The 19336-nt window shown below is 44.6% G+C and overlaps 1 protein-coding gene across 3 annotated transcripts in view; it reads right to left on the reverse strand.

Annotated features, from left to right (window-relative positions):
* Window positions 1-19336, reverse strand: part of LOC147444209 (dynein axonemal assembly factor 10-like) — a 108484-nt gene that overhangs the window by 38724 nt on the left and 50424 nt on the right. For 2 of the 3 annotated variants that reach the window (XR_015190033.1, XM_086526908.1), the window contains exons 2-9: window positions 11635-11686; window positions 5206-5247; window positions 5049-5099; window positions 4366-4415; window positions 4222-4262; window positions 4018-4107; window positions 3906-3946; window positions 3515-3575 (exon numbers count right to left, since the gene is read on the reverse strand). Coding sequence is in view for 2 of the 3 variants with exons in the window: in XM_086526908.1 (XP_086383034.1) it covers window positions 3515-3575; window positions 3906-3946; window positions 4018-4107; window positions 4222-4262; window positions 4366-4415; window positions 5049-5099; window positions 5206-5247; window positions 11635-11686 (428 nt within the window). In the remaining variant the exon portion in view is untranslated. The remainder of the gene's footprint in view (window positions 1-3514; window positions 3576-3905; window positions 3947-4017; window positions 4108-4221; window positions 4263-4365; window positions 4416-5048; window positions 5100-5205; window positions 5248-11634; window positions 11687-19336) is intronic. The other variant, XM_086526909.1, reaches the window with a different exon arrangement.

The following is a 19336-nucleotide window of genomic DNA, read 5'->3' on the forward strand; positions in this document are numbered from 1 at the left end:
GAATTAGGGTTGCAGAGAAACGCACACAACTTGGAGAAGACGAAGGAAGCTCAAGGCACACAACTAAGAGTGTGTTACTTAGTGTGCAATGGAAAGATAGATAGCCCTAGAGTGATGGACCTATATACAATGCACGGGGGGAAAAACCTCCTAAAGAGGGAAAAAATGCCCCAGCGGTCCTAGTGTGTTCACACACATCACTACCACATGTATATGGTACCACAGTCGAGACGCCTAAAACCCTAGCAGAAGAAGGAGAAACAAAAGAAATCCCAACTTATAAAGTCCTGCCAAGTGGCCCAACGAAAATAAAGGGTTAGGAATTAATAGTTCTAACCCCTACCAGCTTATGGAGCACCGACCGAGAGGCCTAAAATCCAAATATCAAAAGCTTGATCTCTGAGGCTGATTTTCATAAATCGCATTGACATGCCACATGCGCACTGCTATGTCGGAGAGAGTTAGACTCTCAGAAGTTGTATTTTGCGAAGCGTAATAATAAAGAAATACAGAAAGGGGTGCTAGTCTCTGGGGCCAATGCGTCTTGGCTCGGAACTCTGCCATATTGTGTCAACTGTCACAAATGCGGGCACCACGTGCCAATAGAAAAGAACAGACTGAACAGACTTTTAGCACTTCAATAACAACTGTTCAATAACAACTGAATTGAGAGAGAGAGACGACACGCGACACGGAGTGGCGAAATTCCACCCCAAAGAGTATTGGCCCCAAACCTTGGCGCCCCTTTCGGTTTTTCTTTATATTACTGCTGATTCGCAAAGTACAACAGCCGGGGAGCACCTCCTCTGCAATCTGCGCGCTGAAGAGTGCCAGAGAGGGCCCCCAAGGCTCATATTTAAAGGCCCAAAGCCTATAAGCATCAAATATGAAAAGCTGACTCCAAAAAATCACTTTCCTAAAATTTCGGGATTTCCCTAAAAATCCGCCGCGAATTCCGGGACGTCCGTACAGGTGCCACATCATCATATTTTGATGTGCAAAGTCTTTTGAGTGTGTTCTGCTTTATTTATAATGCCTTTATGTCACTTGGGGCCCCATCGGACGGGGTCCCCATAAGTTGGTAGGACTTCTTTTGTTGCTTGTTCTTCTTAGGGTTTCTAGAATTAGGGTTTGCAGGTTTTAGGGTTAGGGTTTCCAGAATTAGGGTTTGCAGGTTTTAGGGTTAGGGTTTTCAGAATTAGGGTTTGCAGGTTTTAGGGTTAGGGTTTCCAGAATTAGGGTTTCAGCAGTTAGGGTTTTTGGCAAAAATTAGGGTTAGGGTTTCTGCTCTCGGTCAACCACGTCATCACTCTGTGACACTTCTTCTGTTGCTTGTTCCTTTTAGGGTTTAGGCCCCTCGGCCGGTAGCTCCGTTCTTCAGTAGGTCGACACGTGAGCAGTTTGTTACGTCAACTATTTTCTCTCTCCTCTCTTTTACAATTGTTTTTTAAGTACTAAAAGTGTTGCCAACTGTGTAGATTACAATTATCTCTGTGTTTTTGTCCGATCTCTCTTCGGAAGTGACTACAAAGGCTTTCCCTCATTGGACTCTTCGTCACACTCAGATTGGAGTGCTCTTCGTCCGGGACGTCGTCCTCTCTATCGGATTCACCGTTGGAACCCATGTGTGCTACAGAAATTGCATCGGATCCTCCGTAGGAGAAGAATCGTCTAAGCTTTGATACCATTGTAACAGGCTTAGACACCCAAGCAAGAAATCAAGGGCAACACAAGAACGGAAACTGCACCAAATTGAACTGAAAATAAAGAGAGAGAGGAGTCCACACGAAGTGACGGGGTTCTGCTTCAGATGCACTCGTTCGAACGCCTGGCGCCCCTCTCGTATTTCTTTCTTTATTGATGGTCCCAAAGTACAATTGCCGAGGGAATCACCTCCTCTTCAATCTACACACGGTAGACTGCCAGAAAGGGCCCCCAAGTCATATTTAAAGGCCCAAGGCCTAAAAGCATCAGATATCAAAAGCTAGTGCTGGCTACAAGGCAAATCCCTAAAAATCCAGGACTTTTGTACCATCTCTGAAAATCTACCACAAATTCCAAGATATCTATACAGGTACCAAATCATCATATTTGAGGTTTCAAACTGGTCCGCTTGATTTTGGCCACTTAGAATGCTTAAACAGGTCCTTTTAAGCTAGTTTGCCACACCATCACAATTGTGACCGGGGGTATCTTGTTTCGATGATAGGGGTTTGAAACAAGGGGACAGCTCGGAATGGTGCTGAGACAGGCGAAACGAGGGGACTCTAGAGATGGGAAGCCCAAAAAATAGGCGTCCCCTACATGCAGGGTTGATAAGTACGGTCACGTATGACGGGTACATGTACGGTCACGTACGACGGGCTCAGCCTTGAAGGCCAATTGTAGCATAACAATGACCTAGAAGCTCCCACAAGCCATGCAATCCAAACTGCACTGAGAGGAGGGTAGTCATTTTCTCTCCACATATGCATGTAGGCTCCTCCAAGTACTGATATGCGCATACCAGCATTGTTTGTCTTCCTCCATGGCCAGCTGCATGGATGATATCAATGCTAGTCGTGACTCATGGATATCTGTTTTGAGGGAGCTCCCATAATCTGTGGATAAAGGTCGCCGCTTGGAACAAGGCCTCAACCACACAGTTTGGTACGTGATGCATGGAATCATGCATGTGCACCCACACTGCCTCTCTAATGCACCAAGTGTTGCATATGTTCCTGCAAGTCGAACCTCTGATGTTTCTCTCCAAGAGAATTGTGGCCCTTTGATAGCTATCTCAAGTTATGCATATTGTCTACCAGATTCCACCTCCTCTCCACCAAAAGTGAATTGCTACACAGATCTCGTAACCCACGCAACTGAAGTCAATAACTTATACTGGGTTTTCTTTAGTCACATAAAGACAGCCTTAAGAGAGCCAAACACACCATGCCTTGTTGATCCTGCTAGCAACAGCTCAAGCATCTCAGATAGTTTCATTGTTCCATTCCTCCCCCCCCCCAATTGGTAGCAGCTTATCAAGTGAATTGATTCTCAAGCACGAGATGAATAATCTCTGAAACTAGTACTCGTGAGACATTGCCACTTCTAAAACAAGTTCGGAGAGACCCCAACCAGTCAATATTCCACAGCAAGAAGAACCATTTGATCAGCTGCCTGCCTAATCATCCAGGACTCGAAGTGATCATGCAAAAGATGAGCTCTTTCATGTTTCTTCAGTGGCTATCGAGGCTCAATCTTGGTTGATGGCTAGAGTTTGGATTGACTTCTGACAGCTTCGAGAAGAAATTCAGGATAATTTAACCCAGTGCAGTTGAATTATTAAATTGGCCTTGAGGGCCTTAACCTGGAGGGCCCACTCCCTCCCTAGAGTCGATAGGCTGGTTAAGTAAAGTGCAATTTAAAGATAAGACAGTGAGTTTTGCAGACAAGTGACAGAACTTGTGTCTCTTGAAAATCAGAAACTTCAGTGGCAATTGGCTCCAACAAAATATCAATAAAATAGGCATACCAAAAGCTACTGTCCAGCAATCTCGTGCGGCCTCTCGTGACTCAGGTTCAAAAGCTATCACCTGGAAAAAATCCACCTGATATATAAGAATAGCTATTGAATAATCCTTGCACACTGGCAAACTCTACAGAGTTTTTCATGAGAGGCTACCTCAATTTCGATGTATAAGGTTTAGTTAACTGACAATATTGATGATACAAACTATCTTAAATTCCACGTTTGAACAGAGTGTTTGTTTTGGCAGCTAAAAACCATCCTTCAATCGCTTTGAAAATCACCTTATTGAGAAAGTGTTTCACAGATACAAATACATAAATTTATATTGACAAAAAGAACTTGGCTCTGTCACTTGAAAGGCCTAAACTACTCACTAAAAACTGCCTTCACTTACAGGATCATCCTTCTGTCGTTGATCCCATACACAAACTCTTCCTGTATGATGGACAAAATTATCGATCATGGAGAGTTTCATGTAGTTTACGCTTGAACAGAAAAAAACTTACCATCTCGTCCACCAGTTACCATCTCTGGGGCACCATAGCCAATCCCCAACCCACCACAACCATCTATTGCATTGATAATACTGTCATGAGCTGCAAGCAGTTAGATTTGATTGTTGAGCTTATGGTTTTTCAAAGTGCTCTGCAATGAGAGTTTAATAATGGCAAGATAACAAACGAGGCAATCAGTTAGTAGTTTATACTGACCTATGGCAGAAAACACTGGGACAGAAAGCTTTTCCAAGTCCCTGCCAAGACAACAGGAAAGTAGATTAAAAGGGGAGGCACAGACGAGAAGTGTATCTCCCAAAAGTATCGTATATAATACTTCAAGTGAAGCAAGAAGTATACCAAATATGAAGGTTTCCTTTGAAATCTCCTGTTGCAAGTTGTCTGTCAATCTACAGCATAAAGAATACTTGTAAGAGTCAAGGTGCCACCCCCCAAAAAAAGTGAGCCTCTGAGGGTTCTGGAGCACAAGGAAACCTTCAGATATGCTAATCATTGAGCAGCTAAAAAGAATAAGTAGAGCCACAAGTGCATGGTTCGACATGCGGTTCAGAGAGGCCTTTCATCTTATCATGTGACACTCTTCTTCACGGCTACTTTCACATAAATACATGGACGAAATGTGAGTTCTTTCGTTCAAAAATGATGTCCACAAATGCAGGAACTTGAAGAAGAGAAATATGGAGATAATCCGACCAAGCTGCAAACAACTTCCAACAGTCTCTGTCAAGTGGACAGTAATACAGCCCAAAATACAAATGATCTTTAAACATTGAACTCTCTTTAACCTATCCACTTTCATGAAGAGAGAGCGCCATTTTCCAATTATGCAATATTTGTATATATTTTCAGGCATTCCTTTCTGTTCAATGAAACAATATCAGGAAGTTTAATCCAAGTAGATTTTCTGACAAAGCATATGTACAACATGGTCATGTAAGTGTCCTTACCACATAATGTTTGTGGTCACGTATGTTTATTCATACGTTTTTCAAAGTGCAAGACACAGGAACAATCAATCTCACCAGACTAGAACTGCCAAACGTTCCACACTTGACACTAGTTGGTTTCTCAGACTGTCATGTACAAGATAAAGAGACATCAAACTCTTAACCGAAGTAGCACATGCCAGTCCCAGATACTGTTATAATGAGATGTTGAAAGATGATCTAGAGGACACACCTCAACAACCTTGTTCAGCTCAGAACCATTCAGCTCATATACCTGTGACAAAATGCAAGAAATCAAGACTTACAACGAGTCCTTCCTGAAACTTTGTAACTTTCTCTATTTGACAAGTTACATGGACGACAAAAGGTACATAAGCACATACACAAAACTTTCATTGACTGTACAATGAGAAGTGCTGATGGGAAAATCTTCATGAGGATTCATACATACTCAAATCTGCAGGCCCATTGTTCAACTTGCACATAAATTCGGAATCAAGCAAAGCAGAAACCCAAGTAAGAAAACCATTGTTCCCCTGTGATTCAGAAAAAACGTGACTGTTCCAAAAGAAGCCCCGATCCGAATGCCTTCAAACTGAGAGTTTGAAGTATTGAGAGATTCTGATCAGACAAGCATGCAAAAGAGAAAATGTCTCTTCTATGATTCAAAGGTTACTGTTCTACACGAAACCTCGGCCCCAATGCTAGTCAGAAAATTATATAAAAAGAAAATGGCACTTGCACAAAATTTTAGCTGCCATTAAATGTACCCATCTCTTGCCTAATGCATACGAATGATACAACCACAGCTTACAAGTGCTAAACATTGGCACCGTAGATAGAAGAAATTTTTAAAATCCATAACCAACTAGGACTGTCTGATAAAAGGAGAGGCAGGCCTAATATATAGATCTTGAAAGTAGAAACTGGATGGTTGCCTGTAAGGTATTGTAAGGTGGCTGCCTCTAGAGAGAAAACTGGATGGCTGGCTCTGTGGTACTGTACGGGGGCTGCCTCTAGACACCAAGCAGTGCTAAATTCATGACGACACACATCGAATAGTTTTCAAATTTTCATAGACAATCTGAACATTATTATTTTGAGTATTACTTTAACCCCAAAATATTATTCCTGAGTCACAAGCATACAGCATTTCACCGACCCCTACATATCCCACTTCTCATGGTTACAACACTGTGAGATACACAAGACCTCCCACATAAAAGGTGCTCTATTTATTTGAACTTGAATCTTGATACGATAATTTGCTTTCTGATGTAACTTCCATATTCTATCATGTTGTTTTAAGGTTTACACGCTTGAAGGAATAACAAGAAAATTTAAGAGGACAATTGCATGGAGCTGATCATTTTTACAGCACAGCGTCGTCTTCTTTCGGGTTCCAAAGGCTTTCAGAGTGTTTGAGTCTCAACGGTCCACTGCTGAGAACACATTGGTATTCAGCTTGTGATAGGTGTGGAGCACAGGAGGAGGCATTGTTTATGAGAGTTCTTTGTGGAGTCCGGTAGCTCAGCTGTCGGGTCGGTATCATATTTTCTTCAGACACTCTGGAGTGCTCCATTGCTGTCCATCGTCGGCATCGTCGAGATCTACGTTTTTCACCCTTCATTACTCTGATGTGGGCGGAAAATCCGATCCATCATCCTATTGAACGTGGCAGGAGAATTTGTAAGACCGAATGGCATCGCTAAGAACTCATACAGACCAAATGTTGTCCTAAACGCAGTCTTGTGCACATCCTCTGGCCTGATACGAATCTGATGGTATCCACTCTTAAGGTCTATCCTGCTAAAAATTGCAGCACCCTCTAATCGGTCAAGAATATTATCAATCCTTGGAATGAGAAACCTGTTCTTGATGGTATTCTTATTCAATGCACAATAATCAATACACATGCACCAAGAGCCATCCTTCTTCTGCACTAAAAGCACTGGGGAGCAGGAGCAAAAGGGTGAAGAACTAGGTTGAATCAACCCTTTTTCTAACAGCTCCTCTACTTGGCCCATAATCTCTTTCTGTTGAGCCGCGCTACCTTGTAAGGAGGCCTATTTGGTGGGTTACAACCTGGCACCAAATCTATCGCATGATCCTCGGGCCTCTCCCGCGGCAACTGAGACGGTAATGAATCAGAAAAACAATCACTAAGCTCTCGTAAAAATGCTGACCTTTCTTTATCCAACACAGATAAATTTGATTGACAATTATCTCAAACATCACGTGCAAAAATTGAGTACGCGGAAAGATGATTCTTAATTATAGAACTGATAGCCGAAGCAGATACAATAGGGGCAGACTCCCCTTTAAGCTTTACATCAAGGATGTGAGTTTTACCCCTATGCTGAAGGGTGATCTTCTTGTTGAAGACATCCAACACTCCATGTATACGGAACATCCACGGGAGTCCCAACACTGCCCCTTCCAGAGGCATGATATAAAATTCCCCTGTGTCCACATATGACTGAACATACAAACACAGGTTTCCAATGATAGGCGTAACACACTCTTAAGTGGCCAGTACATGCCAACACTGCCTTTGCTATGTACACCATCTCTTCAGCTTTGATGCCCGGCTTGATGGCCAACTCTGGTGAGATAAAATTTGCTTTAGCACCTAGATCAAAGAAGATAAGTGTTGTCTGGTCTTTGACTTTACCCCATGCTCTGCATAATTCATTGGCATCTGAACTTGGCCTATCACCTACCATATTTTGCACTAAACCTACAGTGGGTTTAGGCTTCTTGCCTTTCTTATTCGCTTTATCATCCGAATCAGCTGGTCTTCTTCTTTGTGGACAATCTGAAGCAAAGTGACCAGATTGCTCGCATATGAAACATTTGTTCTTAGCCATTAGAACTTTCTTTTCCTCGAACGACTTGCGTACAAAAGGATTCCTTTTCTATTTCTTAGCCTGCGCTCCAGACGTTTTGGATGAGTCCTTGCCTTTGTTTGCCTTTTCTGACCCCTGTGATGCTTCAGGAGCTGCTTTTGCAATGGGCTTCTTTATTGAATTTTTCTTGGGCTGGTCCCCTTTCACGTTACCCTGGGATCCACTGTCTTCTCCTTTCAACAAAGGATTTCCAATGTTGGCAACCTCCATAAGCTGAGTAAGGGTGGCCACTCTGTCACAACAATACTTCTCAATTTGCTCTATCAGTGGCACAAACCTGTAGGAGGTTACTGAGAGCAACGCTTTACAGAACCTCCAATTGTACTCTACTAGGCTTTTGTAAGTAGCGCAATGAGTTGGTGCCAATCCGTCATGACATCGGCTTCATATTCATTTGACAACCATGCAGATGCAAACATTTTCTTGAAGTATACCCATGTGGCGGATGCCTATCCTTGCATCAACAGTGTCGTCCACCATGAATGCGCCTTTCCTTTCAAAAAGGTGGCAACTTTCCTGACCTTGGAGGTTATCTGTAAAATTCCCCCCTGCATAAGTCGTATCAAACTGCTGGAGGAAAGTAAGAGCCTTCGCCTTATCCTCAAAACCACTGAAGGTATCAAACTTTATAGTTGCACCACCTTCCTTGTATGGTTTTGGCTTTTCCAGTGCTCTCTAATTATCATAGGGAATTGTCTGCAACATGGGCACTGTAATAGGGATCATCGACTGCTCTTGGCCATTGACATTATTTGTCACTGGTGCCATATATGCATGCTGCATGAAAATATTTGCATACATGGGGTTTGGCATCATGCCTTGCATATCCCCAAACATTGTTCGTGGCATATATTTCTCGTTTCCAGGCGCATAACCAGCCATGGTTTGAAACACTGATCCATCCCTGAAATACCCAGGATGTACCGTGGGTGGTGGAAAAACCTGTTGCATAGCCTCGAAGCTGGTTCCCTTTTCATTTAATGCAACATTCGGACTCTGAATTGGTAAAGCCTATGAAATAGGCGTCCTAACCACCTATTCGTGGACAGAAGGAACTTGTCTTGGAGCCCCAACCTACTCCACAACATATGAGTGCTTCCTGCCCTGCTGGGACGCACAAGGGACTTGGGCTTGAGCCTCAACAGGCTCTAATGCATGGGACGGCTATCTTGTCTGTTGTAACACTGGTGGGGCTTGCAGAATCCTACACCTAGGATTCTACACCAACCGAGAAAACACATTCACAGTAGCAACCAACTATGTCATGAACACATCCTCCTCTAGTTGCCCAGTCACAAACCCTTGACCTTGTGGACATTCAAATCAACAAAAGGTACAGACATGGGTGACCGTGAACTTTCGCCATGCTCAAACACTAGAGGAGGAACAGCCTGTTCGCCTTGTGAAGAGGACCCCTCTTCCCTAGCGTCATTCATCATGTCAGCCATAGTGTAATTCCGAGTTCCTATGCTCTGTCTTCGCCGCAAACCAACCAAGGCTCACTCTAAGACAAAAGTGATTCTGTCCCAACGACGGAACCATGAAACCGGTCCATAGGGCAGAAGGACTTTATCTTTCACCCGAATCCTATCTTAAAAAACTTTACTTGAACTTCACGACACAGAGGAACTTTACGAATAAACCTGTGACTGGAATTAACACTTCAAACAAACCATGGCTTGGCAACTAGAGTGCTACCAAGCAGACAACGACACCTTGTAGGCCCCAAAGACTGGCGCCCCTTTCGGTATTTCTTTATTCTTACAAAACTTGAGATAAAACCTGCAAATTTCTACGAGCTGTCCCGCTTTTACTGGGCTGAAAAAGGCCTACTCTAGCCCGATTTCGCTAGCATAACCACAGTAGGAGGCTTCACAAATAAAATATCCATGCAAAAGGTGACTTTCTTAGTGCATACGAGCACTTTCCCAAACCTGTCAAGAATCTGCAGCACGCTGAATTCTCTGTTTTCTGCCCCGAAAATGCACCACATCACCTATACAGTGATCCCCTTGCTTCCCCGAAGCTCTTGGGGGTATTAGGGATCAATCAGGGTCGAAACTCTAAATCTGCAAAAATACACAACAAGCTGTATATTACTGATTCGGGCTCAATTCGCGTGCCGGTCGCATTCGTAGCAAGCCCTCGTACGATGATAATCTGTACAAGATATGGTCAAAACGATCTAATAATCACCGAAAATGTTCAAACCCATGGGTAAAGGTCTCAACATGAGCTCCGGCACCAAAACAAAATGAAAACATGCTGCTTCGCTTCCAATCAATCATAAACATGGTCCCTTTTCGATGCATACTCAAGCCTTTGTTGTTGCCGGTGTACACTCAAGCCCCTTAATGATCATAAATTGGCCCTATCTTCAAGCATCGGCATCCATCCACTTGCACTCAATCTCGCCCTTCATGTCTCTTTTTGTCGCGAAAAATCAGCACCAAAAACTCGCACAAATCACCGATCCGATTCAAGAGCACTCCGTGCTCTAATTCCATGTCAAAGGTGCAGTGGAAAAGGGTGAATCAGATGATGAACTTGTCTGCAACTACGAGCAAACGTCCTCTCCGTACTGGGCAGCCAATAGATCTCGGAAATATCGCAATGGATCTCCTCGTCGTGAAGCTCCTAGCACGTACCGCCCACTGAACGGGCATGGGAACTCTCCGTAGGCGATGCCACACCAAGAGGTGTGCACACGGTGGAGGAGAGGGAGAGCTAGCTAGACAGAGGGAGATTACTAATGAAAAACGCCAGGGAGAGAGATCGATGTGGTCAAAGAAAACGCTAGAGACCGCACACAACAAAACGCCAGCAATCTAGAAAACGCTAGAGAGAGGGAGTGTGCCCAAACACTGAATCTCTGCACTGATAACACATACCAAAATTACAAGGGGGGGGTTGGCATATATGGACAAACCTTTGATTTTCCCTACTTGCAGCAAAACCCCACGATCCCATAAATGGCCTACTAAATGCTAATAAATATTTAAACTCACTAAAAGTGACTTGACATACATGTTTAGTAGCAGAACTGCAAAAGACTCGAGACTCTGACCGCAGGAAACCCTAAGAATGTTGCCCTGCATCATGCCAGCCTACCAGGTGAGCAACACACTGAAGTGCACCGCCGTGAACAGGTACGTCTATCTCAAGTACGGCCGGGCACAGCCACAAAACAGCCCTCACTCCCTAATATGCTTTTGGGAGATACTGGAGCTACCACCAGACAGGAAATTGAACTCTAACAACCACGTGGAACACGAACATTGTAGCTAGGCTGCAATACATGCTCACAACTTAACCATAATCAAAATACAAGCAATGCATCCATTCATCTTAACTCATCAAAGAAATTACAGGAGTATCCAGCAATCAAGATTCTTCCATAGCATATGACCTTTGTTATCTGACAGTTCAATCTTGATTGCAATCACATATTCAAAGCATTTCTAGGGTCATCATGGAATCGTGTATGCAATCAGGATTTATCCTTTAGAATTGTGGTGTAAGCTGCAAAGTAGAGTTTTTTGCAAATATGGCATGTCTATTTACAGTAAACATTGACTATTCTTACATATAAGGTTGTGGAGGTCTGCCATTCTCAAAGTACAAGCAGCAAATGGTAATAGGATTCATGCAATCATAACATTCAGCATGTCTGACTGGACATTAACCCTTTACAGTATCTTCAAACATCAACTCTCTGGAAATATCAATAGGAGGGAAGTATTAAGTCACACCTGTATTGTTCCTGTTGTTCTCGCCGTTGACCCAAGCAGCACAAACCTTGCACTGCATTGCACATAATTAGAAGAAACATTATAGGTTGATCTTATTTCAATCGCATTCAAAAGAGATAAAATACAAAAATTGTCCTAACACAGGTCCTTGAGTTTCATTTATAAAAGGTACCAAACCATTGACATACAATGAAGAGTCTTTTTAATACATGGATTCTTTATCTGGTCACAATAGACATGGAAGGCTTAAGCTATCATTACACATTAGAAAGTGAATGATCAAAATGGCTTATTGCTTGAGATGAATAAAGGACTTGAATATGTTTCATCTCAATAAAAGCAAATAGTGACAAGCCATAACACACAAGCAAAACAACATTTTGATTCATCACCAATATGTATGGTTAAAGAGAAGTCCAGCCTCAAAATCAGGATTTACTGTTAGCACAATTGTTCAGGAGTAACATTATCAGATTACAAGTCTTACATTGACAATCTCAAGCAGCAAGATGCAGTTTTACTTCGGCAATGCAGGCTCTTAACTCAAGCTTCTATTGCAATTGTAATCCTACAAATTCCAAGTTTTTAACCAAACTAATATGATTAATGGATAGCTCAATAGATTTTTGTTGGGGCACACTCTACTTGTGAAGACAGGGACTAGCCTCCAATCTGGTGGACACCTTGACTCCAATCTGGCTCGAGTCCGAAAAGATCCTCTGACAATGGAGAACACCATATACAACGCAACTGCCGAGAAGACACATCATTGAGGTAGAAAGAGATGGAACTGTTTAAGTTTATGGCATCTCAAGTGGACTGCCCAATGTGATCCCATTAGTTATTTTGGCTTTCAGGTGTTTATTTCTCTTATTTGTCAAAGTCTAGGTGGGTATATATGTAACCCATTGCCCCCATTGTATTATGTATCAATTCATTGCAAGGGTTGGTTGGTTTAGCAGTATCTCTCTCTCTATGTGGATTTCCGCAAAGCCTTTGATACAGTGCCACGAGCCAGACTCATATGCAGATTGCAAGACATGGGGGTGCCCACAGAGCTGATATGGGGGGTCTTAGCTTTATACAGGACAGTGGTAGGACAAGTACGCACTACTCAGGGCATGTCCGACATAGTTCACTCCACCATTGGGGTGAAGCAGGGTTGTCCCCTATCTCCGACTCTCTTTGGGGTATATGTAGATGAGTTTTCAGATTATGTACAAGCAGAGGGTGATAGAGGTGCTCAGCTTGCAGGGACATGGATTCCATTGCTATTATATGCTGATGATATTGTGTTGATCTCAGATTCTCCAGAGGGGATGCAGCGTCATTTGGATGCATTGCATGTATTTGCACGGGACAGTGGATTGTTTGTGAACCTTGGTACGACCAAGGTAATGGTGTTTAACACCACGGCGCAGTGGGTAAGGAGGTCCGCCCCCACTTTTACATATGTCGAGAGACTGCGGAGTATGCAGATACATACACTTATCTTGGGGCGGTTTTCAGTGGTCCTGTATTTTCCCCGAGGCGTGCAGCAGATACACGATTGACCAGAGCCTATGCAGCATTGGGGAGACTTGAAAGGATATGTTCGCAAGTTCAGTTCCAAAAACCTCAGACAAAGCTTTGGCTCTTTGACACTTTGGTCACTTTGGCCATGCTGTACAGAGTGGAGATATGGGGCCCCTCAGTTGATCATCATAGCAGAGCTGGCAATACTGATGGATAGAGATGTATGGAGAAGCCCTTGGTGTCTATGATTTCCCGGATGATTAGGGCCAAGGCCTCAGTATCACATGACATTATTAGGGCGGAGCTCGCTGCTCCTCCATTGGTAGCGGAGGTACTTACTCGATCAATTTCATTTATGCATAGCACTTGGGCTCTCCCTACAAACAGATATGCTCGATTAGCACTAGAGTCTTCGCGACAGCTGGCATTGCAGGGAGATAGATCATGTTGGTATGCAGAGATGGCATCTGGGTTTCAGTTACATGGCTTTAGTATGGATCAGCTATCCCCATTTCAGTACTCTCTAGATGCACCCCTCACTAGGGCAGAGATTACCAGGCTCATCAGACAGGACTTGATTCAGCTGGATACAAAGAGGACATGGATACAACCTACACATGAGCTAGGTACGAAGATGACTTTCTATAAAGAGCATCTTCTCCAACTCAAGGAGGACGGTTTGTGATCAGACCAGGATAAATGGACACTCATCTATCCCATGGGATACAATGTGCTATTGGTCAAATACGCACATCCTCACATCAGCTAGAGATTGAGACTGGCAGATTTAGAGTACCCGTTGAGTCCAGGATTTGTCAGGTGTGCTAGATAGAGCCAGAGACAGAGCTACATCACATATGTCACTACCGAGTATACTATGAGATACGAGGCCGCCTTCACTGTCTATTCAGAGAGGGTTTTGGGCCACTTTCTAGAGTCATGAGATACCAGAATCAGAGATGCCTCGGATTATACTTACTGGAGATTCGCAAACACAGAGAGGACCTCTTGAAGAGGGGCACAATGAGAGAGATCTAGAAACAGCGGAAGATTACAGATTTCTTTGAGTCACAGATAGAGGAGTCTGAGCAGCCCCAACAGCATAACAACACCAGAGGCATACTCCTTGATCGAGCGATAGAGTTGGGGCGGTCCCCCATGGATGAGGGGGCCCTCTCAACATCGATGCGGTCTGTGACAGAGGATCCATACGATACTGGTGCAATATAGGAGCCGTCTTGACAGAGTGCCTACCTTGGAGGACATTGAATCTATATAGCCTTTTGGATACGTATATGATGCCTCGACTGTCAGAGAGCTCCATTGTATCAGCTCACCCTTTGTATACCCCTTGTATCAGATTTCACTCCACCCCTACCCACTATTTTCTTTTCAGTTCTTTGTACTTTTTGTACCCAGAGCTGGTTTTAGATTCACCACATGTAACATTTTGGTCTCATAGGTCATTTTGGCCTTTTAAAGACGTTAATATTACATTTCGTTTCATTTCATATCTCTCTCTCTCTCTCTCTCTCTCTCTCTCTCTCTCTCTCTCTCTCTCTCTCTCTCTCTCTCTCTCTCTCAGCCGGGTAGGCAGGGTTCAGGAGGGGTTTTTCTACTCTTGACCATATCTTGACACTCAGAGCCATCATTGAGGAGGGTAGATCGCGTGGGAGACGGATCTATTGTAGCTTTGTGGATTTCCGCAAAGCATTTGACACAGTGCCTAGAGCTAGATTGATGCGTAGATTACAGCAGATGGGAGTACCCACAGAGCTCATTTGGGGGGTCATGGCATTATACAGGTCAGTAGTGGGGCAGGTACGCACCTCAGAGGGTCTATCCACACTGATTCACTCCACTATTGGGGTGAAGCAGGGTTGCCTGCTCTGTCCTACTCTGTTTGGTATGCATGTGGATGAGGTTTCTGACTACATTGAGAGAGATGGTGATAGAGGTGCACAGCTGGCAGGGACATGGATTCCATTATTGTTATATGCTGATGATATTGCGTTGATCTCCGACTCTCCGGAGGGGATGCAACGTCACTTGGATGCTTTGAATAGGTTTTCCCAGGAAAGCGGTTTGTCCGTCGACCTTGGTAAAACCAAGGTCATGGTATTTAATACCACCCCACAGTGGATCAGGAGGTCAGCCCCAGCATTCACATACGGCCAAGAGACTGTGGAGTATACAGATGCGTACACTTAACTCGGAGTGGTTTTTAGTGGGCCAGCATTCTCATTGAGGAGGGCAGCAGAGACTAGACTGACTAGAGCCCATGCAGCATTGGGTAGATTGGAAAGGATGTGTTCACAGGTTCAGTTTCAGGAGCCTCGGACGAAGCTCTGGCTCTTTGACACTCTGGTGGCTTCTGCATTGCTTTATGGAGCTGAGATTTGGGGACCTTCATTGGATCATCATGGGAGGACAAGCCGCAGTGATGGATGGGGGAACATGGAGAAGCCTCTGGTCTCTATGATCTCGCGGCTCATTAGAGCCAAGGCCTCAGTACCACATGCTATTGTTCGAGCAGAGCTAGCGGCCCCCCCACTAGTGGTTGAGGCGCTCACCAGATCTGTCTCCTTCATACACCGCATGTGGGAACTTCCCAGAGACAGATATTCCCGCCTTGCACTTGAGTCCTCTCGACAGTTAGCCATGCAGGGAGATACAGCATGCTGGTATGGGGAGATGACATCATGGTTTCAGGCGCATGGGTTCAGCATAGACAGATTGCCTCCCTTCCAGTACTCACTGGATGCACCCTCTCTAACTCTTACACAGTCCGAGATCACCAAGCTCATCCGCCAGGACTTGACTCAACTAGACACCAGGAGGACATGGATATAGCCAACACAGGAGCTGAGGACGAAGATGGCTTTCTGCACAGAGCATCTCCTCCAGCTTACGGTTGATGGTTTTGTGACGAGGCCCAGATACATGGACACCCACTTGTCTCATAGGGTACGATGTGCTATCGGCCAGATACGCACATCTTCACACCAGCTGCGGATCGAGACTCGGAGATATAGCGGAGTACCAGCAAAGGCCAGGACATGCCCCCTGTGTGACATCGAGCCTGAGAGAGAGTTGCACTACACATGCCACTGCCCCGTGTACTACGAGATACGAGGCCGCTTCCATTGCTTGTTTAAAGAGGGCTTTGGACCATTCTCCAGAGTCATGCAGTACGAGGATCAGAGATACTTGGGTTTGTTTTTGCTCGAGCTACGCAGACAAGAGAGAGCTTGATGAGAGGAGAGGCTAGCCAGTCTCAGAGACAAATCACATATTTCTTTAGAGCTGCCACTGGACACCCGGAGGAGTTACTACCACAGCAGAGCTCGTCGTCTCACACCAGAGGCACACTGATCGACCGAGCGACTGAGCTGAGGAGATCCAGACGCCCACGACTGCGGAGGACTACACAGCATCGACGGAGGCTGCATCAGAGGATTCGGATCACTTTGGCTCGACATGCACGACGCCCAGTCAGACTACTAACCATGGAGGAGATTGATGAGATCCGCCAACGATCGATGCTGGATCTCTTGTGATCTAGCTATCCCAGCTAGCTGCTTAGTTCACACCTAGTAGTTTAGGATTCCATAGTATTTTATTGTGACATTTGTCATTTGATTTTTGTCATCTTGTTACTTTGACTTTGTATCAGATCCACCACATTGTAACTTTCTGGTCTCATAGGTCACTTTGGCCTTTTAAAGATGTTAATATAACATTTCATTTCATTTCATTTCTCTCTTTCTCTCTCTCTCTCCCTCCCTCTCTCTCTCTCTCTCTCTCTCTCTCTCTCTCTCTCTCTCTCTCTCTCTCTCTCTCTCTCTCTCTCTCTCTCTCTCTCTCTCTCTCTCTCTCTCGTTATTCTGTCATTTTGTCATCTTGTACTCTTGTTACTCTGACTTTGTATCAGATCCACCACATTGTAACTTTCTAGTCTCATAGGTCACTTTGGCGTTTTGAAGACGTTAATATAACATTTCATTTCATTTCTCTCTCTCTCTCTCTCTCTCTCTCTCTCTCTCTCTCTCTCTCTCTCTCTCTCTCTCTCTCTCTCTCTCACACACACACACACACAGAGATCATATGGGGGATCATGGCTTTATACGACTCAGTGACTGGCCATGTACGCACTCCTGAGGGGATTTCTGGCATTGTTCATTCCACTATTGGAGTGAAACAGGGATGTCCTTTGTCCCCTACACTTTTTGGTATGTATGTAGATGAGGTCTCTGACTACATTGACAGAGAGGGTGACAGAGGTGCTCAGCTGGCAGGGACATGGATCCCTTTATTATTATATGCTGATGATATTGTGTTAATGTCAGAGTCGCCAGAGGGCATGCAAAGACATTTGGATGCATTGCACAACTTTGCAGAGGATAGTGGACTGTCTGTGAACCTTGGTAAAACCAAGGTTATGGTGTTTAACACCACACCACAGTGGGTCAAGAGATCGGCACCTACACTCGTATATGACCAGGACACTGTGGAGTACACAGATGAATATACATATCTGGGGGTGGTATTCACGGGACCGAGGTTTACCCTGAGGAGAGCAGCAGAGACTAGACTATCCAGAGCCTATGCGGCATTAGGAGGGCTAGAGAGGATGTGTTCGCAGGTTCAGTTTCAAGAACCACGAACAAAACTATGGTTCTTTGATACTTTGGTTGCTTCAGCTATGCTTTATGGGGTCCAAGTTTGGGGACCATCTGTGAATCATGACAGTTGGAGGAACATGGAGAGACCCTTGGTATTTATGATATCCCGGATGATTAGAGCCAAGGCCTCTGTACCACATGCGATTATTTGAGCGGAGGTAGCCGCCCCTCCTATAGAGATTGAGGCTCTTACCAGATCAGTGTCCTTTATGCACAGTCTATGGGATACACATAGAGGTAGATATACTAAACTGGCTCTTGAGACCTCTAGACAGTTAGCGATGCAGGGAGATGCGTCATGTTGGTATGCACAGATGACCTCATGGTTTCAGAGGCATGGTCTCAGCACGGATAGATTGCCTCCCTTTCAGTATTCCCTGGATGCACCCTCCCTGCCAGTCACACGGACGGAGATCACTAGACTCATTCGTCAGGATCTTATACAGTTGGACACCAGGAGGACATGGGTAGAGCCGATACAGGAGTTGGGCACGAAGATGGCTTTCTACAAAGAGCACCTTCTCCAACTTTCAGGGGATGGGTTTGTGACTCGTCCGAACTACATGGACACTCATTTATCTCATGGTCTGCGATGTGCTATTGGTCAGATTCGCACATCCTCACACCAGCTGGAGATTGAGACGGGTAGATTCAAAGGGATACCACCAGAGTCTAGGATATGTTAACTATGCGGCAGAGAGCCAGAGACAGAGCTACACTACATATGCCACTGCACTGTGTATTATGAGATACGAGGGCGCTTCCATTGCTTATTCAGGGAGGGTTTTGGACCCCTAGATAGAATCATGAGGTATCAGGACCAGAGATGCCTTGGCTTATATCTACTTGAGCTACACCGACATAGAGACAGTCTGTTGGGGAGACATGGAGTACGACAGTCGCAGAGACAGATCACAGATTTCTTTGGATCGAGGGAGCGAAGAGACCAACCACCAGCACAGGGTTGTACCCGCATTCATACCAGAGGCACCCTCATTGACAGGGCGATTGAGCTGGGGACATCGAGACGACCACGACCAAGACACAGGAGCACACTACATCGACGGAGACTCAGTAGAGGATCAGAGGCATTCCAGCACGACACCCAGATTGTCATTGAGGGCCTATTCTACATTTTCACATTTCACACTTCATTTCAGTTTTCATTTTTACTTTCAGTACTTTTTGTACTTGTACTTCAGACATTGTATTAGATTCACCACTTTGTATCTGATGGTCTCATAGGTCATTTTGGCCTTTTGAAGACGTTAATATATCATTTCATTTCATTTTCATTTCTCTCTCTCTCGCGTAAGGTTCTGTCTCGCAGGCCTTTTGAAGACGCTGGCTGATGGAAGAGTACGTGCCCTAAGAGAGAGATTGTGAGCATCAGCCTGTGCAGCACACGCAACAATAACAGAGCGTGCAGGGTGCAGAGAGCGTGCAGTCAACAGAGGGCAAACACACCAAGTTCGTCTCTCTCTCTCTCTCTCTCTCTCTCT

The sequence above is a fragment of the Adiantum capillus-veneris genome, chromosome 13 (genome assembly GCF_014529385.1).
Source record: "Adiantum capillus-veneris isolate H3 chromosome 13, ASM1452938v2, whole genome shotgun sequence".
NCBI lineage: Eukaryota > Viridiplantae > Streptophyta > Polypodiopsida > Polypodiales > Pteridaceae > Adiantum > Adiantum capillus-veneris.